The sequence below is a fragment of the Crinia signifera genome, chromosome 8 (genome assembly GCF_055691185.1).
Source record: "Crinia signifera chromosome 8, ASM5569118v1, whole genome shotgun sequence".
Lineage (NCBI taxonomy): Eukaryota > Metazoa > Chordata > Amphibia > Anura > Myobatrachidae > Crinia > Crinia signifera.
Genome location: NC_139224.1, coordinates 4,122,704 through 4,129,795, shown reverse-complemented (window position 1 = coordinate 4,129,795; position 7,092 = coordinate 4,122,704). Strand labels below are relative to the sequence as shown.

Genomic DNA, 7,092 nt, shown 5'->3' with positions numbered 1-7,092 from the left:
AATAGTGTGCAGGCATTTATTTTCCAGTGGCCCTTGGAGCATCTTCTCCATCCATGCTACAACCCTGTATGCACCATGGGCCAGAACTCATCCTATAGTCTCAATATGGCAGAATCTGGTGTTTACTCTAGAAATGGGCTTGGATATTGTGTGGTTCATGATGGAAATTAAAATGAATAAATAAAATCATGCCACTCCACGTTAGTGCGTGGCTTACAAGCTTGATCTTGCTTCATTCCTGCACAATGTTCATATACAAGAAACCTCCGCCATATGTTAATGTGTGTGTCTGGGAGGGGGGGGGTGGTTATGGTTGCCCAGAAACCCCTCTCCTCTTGGGAATTTGGTACCCCACAGTTGCTGGGCTTTCACGGTGTGTGGTATACACACAGTTGGTGAATGACATAGGCAAATGCAGGGGGGGTTCTGGTTGCCCGGAAACCCCTTCCTCTGGACAAGTGGCTGAAAGTATGACAATAGCAAGTTTGTTCTATGTGTGTGTGGATCTGAAGAGACAGGAGCCTTACCATGCAGTGGGAGAATGTGAGCTTAGTGCAGTACTGGTTCTATTATGTTTATATATTTATTTATTTATTATGGTATGTTTAACCTTTTCCTGACCACTTATTTATATTATTTAGATGTTTTATACAGCCCATGATATATACCATAATTAGTATTAGATAATAATACTGTAATCCATACAGTATCCAGTGTATAAAGAACCAATGTTTACATTATTATACAGGGTCATTACTAGGTTCTTCTACCATTCCCACAGCCTCCTGCACTTGCTCCAATGTTCCTCAGACAGGAGAAAGTGGACTGTATTTGGAAACACCCCCCCCCCCCCCCTCTAGAAATTGTGCACTTGCCACTGGTCGCAGCAGCCAAAGGATCATTTCTGGATCTGCAAATAAGAGTTAGCCCAATCAAAGTAACCTCTGGAAGTGAAGAAACAAACAAGGCAGAGTAACCTGGTTTTACAATATTTTATTGTCAAATCTGGCGCCTTAATTTTACAATTTTACAAGAAACAAAAAAGTTATACCTTTTTGTTGTTTCATTCCTCAACCCACAAATGAGAAACTAAAATAAAAAAAAGTTTCCTATCATAGAACTATCCCACAGAATTACAATCATCTCTCTGCTGCGCTACTAACAGGTAGATCCTACTGCAAGGTGAGACGCCCCATCTCCCCTTAAATGTACATTCTGAGCTCCAAGTCAATGCTATGAATTTAGTATGAAAACAGTGAAGTGCCCTAGGTACCAGTGAGGAACTGGAGGTGATAGAAGGTGTACATGTTGCCAACACTCAGTAGAAAACATCCATTTTCTGGGTTAAATTAATATATTCAGCCATTAAATCAAATAGGAACAGGGGCTAGCTGCATAATCAAGAATACAGGTTTGGCCCACAAAATGGCCGCCTCAGTGTAGGAAAGCAACGTGTACACAATAAGTGGTCCAAACCACTCTGACATATTCAGTGTTTTCCCTTCATTTCAGTGCACTCAGAACTGTAAACATGTTTGTTTTCGTAATAAAATATACAACTATGTCATTGTCACAGAGACCCAAATACATTCCGTTATGTAATATCACCACAATTGAATTTTTTTTTTTTTGGCACAAAAGTTTATATATGTAGATTTTGGTCCATGGTTTTCCCGCTGGCCAGTGCTATTTGTAATTATTCAGGAGCGGGGAGGATATAATGTGTATGTTCACCAAAATTCACTAGTTTGGTCCTCTTGGTTCAAGTTGCATGACATAAAAATTAAATAAAAAATAAAAATTACAAATCTCCTTTTATTTGACCCAAAACCTGTTTGTGATTGGTGAACATAACATTAAATTATTTTTATGTAAGACACAGAATTTTTTTTTATGCTCAATCATAACATTTGATAGCATAAAACATGCCCATTGAGGGAAATATATGGTGATGTACATACTGTAAATAAAAGTAAAAAATACATGACTTTTAAAAGATTAGAAAACATGTGCGTAAGATATTAAAGATATTAAAGAAGTTATAATTAAGTGACTTTATGAAAGTGTCACATTCAGTGAAGATTTTTTTCCTTGTACAAATGTCATATTATTTTGGATTTATTTTTAAACAGCAAAGTTGAAACGGAGTAAAATAAAAACAACAATAAAAACAAATGTGAACATATATATATAGTTATAAATTGTTTAAAACTAAGAAATGTATCGTCAAATGTTAAGAATATCATCAGATGCTAATTGTTGGTTTTATTCAACAGCAAGAGCTATTGAATATAACTTTTTTAAAAACAATATAATTGAACTTTTTTTTCCACATTGTTTTGATTTAAAGTATTTAGTATTAATGTGGACGTTGTGGACACTTTTTAGTAAATCTGTTGTTTAGATAATCAGCAGTATAGGAAATAAAAATTATAAACTTAAAATATAAAGTGTTTGCTTTAAGAAATCAATGTAAAAACAAATTCGAAATATTTTCTTTTACATTTAATTTCGTTAGTTTAAAAAAATAAAAAGACAGTTTTTTCTTTATTTTTGTTTTTTTGGTGATAAACAGCATAAATATCAAATATCAAAACACAAAACCAAAACTTGCGTACAAATGAGTCACATAATTAAAATAAATAGGCAGCCGTATAAATATGCGTAACAAATAGAATTCTGAAATTCAATTTTTATATACATCCTGAAAAAATAAAGTAAACAAGTTTGTTCTTTTTTTCTGTCTCAACAACAGATAACAAAGAGCTGAGAACGAAACACACCAAAACCATACGCACACACATAAATGTATGCCTATATAGATATATATTTTTGAACATATATATATATATGTATATATTAGCATACAGAACCATTTTTTCAAATTGCATTTATATTTTTATTTATAAATTGAATTGTTTTTGTAAATTTTTGTTCTTTTTTTTTTATACATTACCCTTGCTTTTGGAGAAACTTTGTGTTGCAGGATTTGAGAGATATACAATAGAAGAGAAGATATTAATACAATGTATGGAAGAAGTGACCAATAAACACTATCCCACCCCTCTGAAATTCCAAACCAGGTGTTATAGAATTGCTATAGGGACTTGGTTGTCCAATCGGTAGATGGTTATTATGGTTACTTAAGGTGTATATAACTATATAGCATGAGAGAAAATGAGTTTATAAATTTACGAATTTATTACAGTAGAAATAATATTCCACTATTATTAAAGAATTGTATAGGTAAATAAAATGTTATTAATATGTTGCATATTATTAAATGCAATTGATAATGACAATAAATGTTATGTTTTTTATTATTTAAGCTCAGACTCTTAACGACGCCGCTGTTCAACAAAACCTTTTATTCACTAACTAAATGTTTCTGGATTTGGCCAAGATTCAAGGTATAATTTGTAATGGTGATTGTACAGTAATTTAAAAAGGAATCCAAAGTTCATTGCAATTACACAACATATTAAGACTTCTTTTTTGATATTTGAGCTATGTAAAAACAAAGTCATTTGGCAAATTATACTGTAGTTACTTGCACTCACTCTGGGAGGTTATGTATCAAAAACCAAAATATCAAAATAAAAAATAAAGCAGAAATATATGTTAAATACATCTTTTATGACACATCCTGTTAATACAGATAATAAAAGTGTATTTTCTGATAATAAATAAAAACATTAAATAATAGAAATTATTTGCTATTTTATTTCAGTCATCACTATTGTCTTAAGCTACAGAATGTAATGGCATTTCATTTTTACGGGGTTCTGCCTAATGAATAACTTTGAGGAAAAAATAATACATTTGTAAGCTTATCTAGACTGAGTTAATAATATTTATTTTGAATTAAATTGAATTTTTGGCAACTGGAGAATAAGGAAGAAAATCAGTAGTCAAACATACTCATTCTACTGAAATGGGTCACCTCTTGGTTTTTTCCTTTATGTTCTGATTTATTGAGGACTATTTTTTCATCATTATTTCTGTACCTATCTGTCTTATATCATTTGGATTGTACGGATATATACGTATGAGCTTGCCCTTTATTTATTTATTAACAGTTTCTTAAAAAGTGTTTAGTATCATGTGCAGCTAAGTAATTTCTAATTATTATACTTCATGGCTGCAAGATCTTTTTTTAGGTGTACTATTATTACATATCAGAAATGGGCAGAACGCTGCAGATTTAATTTTGTACAGTAATACTATAATCTTCTGGAAAATTTTGTTCATGGTAAAAAATCATCATGGATTGATAAACAGTTTATCCTCAGGTGACACTTAATACCCTCATCTAGGTATAGTTCTTGGAGCAATACTTTACCCTGAAAATATATTGAACGACATACTGTGTTCTCTATTAGTTTTGGGCCTTATTTTGTACATACTAGTTGTTAACAATTGGTTTGTAACACTTGTTGTAACACTTGCTTTGTAAAAAGTCAGCTAACTTTTACCTAAAATATTGGCGTCTCCAAAAGACATGAATAAAAAATTAAAAAATGTGCTGTTATTAGAAAAAAAGCCCTTTTTTGTCGGATTCCAACAATAAACAGGAAAAAACGGGAAACGTCAAATAAAACCGGATAACAAAAATAGTAAAAATAGTCATCAATTTCTATAGCGTTCTCGACTTATTGTACATGTGTTAAGATTATAATTAGGGATAAATTTCCTATAGCTTCTAAAAATGAAAAGAGGTAATGCATATTCTATCTATCATTTTCTAGGATGCAGCTAAGAAATATAATTTTATAGGTTACTATGGGCAACACCACCTTTTTTTAATTTTTAAAAGCTACAGTAAATTTACCCCTTAGACTGTACCACTTTAATAAGCTAACGTTTGACATCCTTTTCTTTGACATTTTTTTTAACGAGATTGCAACTTTTTAAAATGTGAGTGTTTCAGTGAGGCTCAACGTCGTAACAAAGGGATGGCCACTGCAACACACGTGAATAATAGTCACAAGAACACGGAAACACCTCTTTGGATTGAACGCCCTGCGACCTACAGGTAAGGATTGGACGGAACTAGCTCTCTTCAGTTCAGCCTGTGCGATAGACTTCAGAATGAGCAGGACAGATTGGGGGCAGATATAGGTAACGTTGTATATGCTGATTCCGAGAGTGACAGGCACATATTAGTTGGCAGTAATTCTGTCATATGAACACTTCACTGACTGCTTGTATCAAGATACCCTACATCTGGTTCTGTCGCCTACAGAATGGGCTACCAAAATAGGGGGCTGAACCACTGTTCGTGGCAATGTGGACTACTGGAAACAGTGACATCACTGTGGCACGAGGTACATCATGTCCCTAGTGGTTTTATAAAAGAACTCCATGCAAAAGTGATGTCACTAGTTCCAGGTAACTGGATGGGCTGCAACCTCCTGAAAATATCCAGCTTTGTAAATCATGTAAGGGATTTCAAAATTCACAATTTCCGAAAGTGGAATATTGGGTATATAATGGTTCAGCCCACAACGTGGCACCCTCTAATGTGTGTAGGTGACGGGCATACACCCTAAATCCCTTTAGCATACCTCCAAACATTTCAGTTCCAGGAATCGGGAAAGGGAACATGATGGGTAACAATTGAACTTGGCCTCATAGCCACACCCCTTCCCTTCCATGCTGGGCAGTAGCAGAGGTTGTGCAGAGATGCCACCTGTGGCTGGGGTGGCAGGACAGACCCCTAATATCGGGACTGTTAGGAGGTATACTCTGGTTAGGGTATCCAGCCAACATAACTTAGTATCCTTGTGATACAGTAACCTAACCCGGTGCGGGTTCCTCTGTCAAATTCAAGCCTCATCCCTCATCTTGTACAATTCCCCTAGATACATTAAGTAGACCCGGTAAGAACAGTGCCTGCATTGGAATGATATCGACATAGATCTCCTAAAAATAAGGATAGAAATTATTATTATTATTTTTAGCTCTGGTTAGAAAGGTACAAAATGTATAAAAAAAAAGTCTGTTCAGTCTATTTCAAACTCTCTTCTCCTGATGAGTCTTTTAAAAGGAGTCTTCAGTAGCAAGTGTTCCCGACCATACGCAGATACAGCAGGTGGTTGTGTCCCCCTCTCTGTAACCCACGTCTCTCCACGCCGCTGTAACCAGCAGCCATGTGTGTTGTGGTGTTGTATCCTGTCCTTGGCATAGCGGTGTCATTGGGGTTGGTAAATGGTTACCTGAGATAACTGACTTCCTCCTGCTCAGTCATGTCTCAGGCCAGCTGGCTAGCGGACTACGGACCTCTGCTGGCTGATGTGTCACCAGGTGCTTGTGTACACAGCTGCTTGAAGGTTCTCCCTTTCTTCTGCTCCTGTTGGGGGCTTTCAGGAATTAGCATCAGTTCTCACTAATCTTCACGTTAGCGTCAGGAAAACACAAAGACAAGACAAGTTCATATACATTTCTTTGTAATCGTCTGTAGCAGCTTTAAGTACTGTCAAGAAATGGCAAAAAAAGAACGAAAAACAGTGACAGCCTCATGGGGGGTGGTCAGGGGTATATTGTTTTGTGAGTGGGTCTTGTATTATAGCAGGGGGGCGCCACTGTGCCATAGTGCCACTAGACGTGGCTGACACAAATTAGTGCTGGTAACAATAATAATAATTTTATTTATATAGTGCTCTTTCTCCAATAGGACATAACAGATAGAATACATATAATACAGTACAGGAACAATGAAGTACAGAAAAGCTTTTTATAAACGATACTTAAGGGATTTACAGAAATGCTTGAGTAAACAGGAAAGTCTTGAGTCTTTTAAAGATTCTACAGTGGTAGACTCTCGAACTCTACAGGGATGAGAGTTCCATATATTTGGTGCCACATATCCAAAAGCTCAACCCCCAGGTGAATTACAGTAGAGTCTAGGTACTGTACTTCTAAAAGTCCTTCATCTACAGATCGCAGCACTCGGGTCGGACAGTATGGAATCAGAAGCTGCTTCAGGTACCGGGCACTAGATCATTTCCTAGTTACCATCCCAGTTTAAATATGTTCCTCAGGACCCCCTCCCCCATTGTCCCAAAAATGGTTAATGCCGCATTTCCATAT

General features: G+C 35.6%; 1 protein-coding gene across 4 annotated transcripts in view; it reads right to left on the bottom strand.

The window, feature by feature from the left end:
• Positions 1 to 976: 976 nt before the first annotated feature.
• Positions 977 to 7,092, bottom strand: part of CELSR3 (cadherin EGF LAG seven-pass G-type receptor 3) — a 151,410-nt gene continuing 145,294 nt past the window's right edge. For 3 of the 4 annotated variants that reach the window (XM_083155599.1, XM_083155602.1, XM_083155600.1), the window contains one exon: positions 977 to 6,393. In XM_083155599.1, coding sequence (XP_083011725.1) covers positions 6,366 to 6,393 — 28 coding nt within the window. In that variant the 3' untranslated portion in view covers positions 977 to 6,365. The remainder of the gene's footprint in view (positions 6,394 to 7,092) is intronic. The other variant, XM_083155601.1, reaches the window with a different exon arrangement.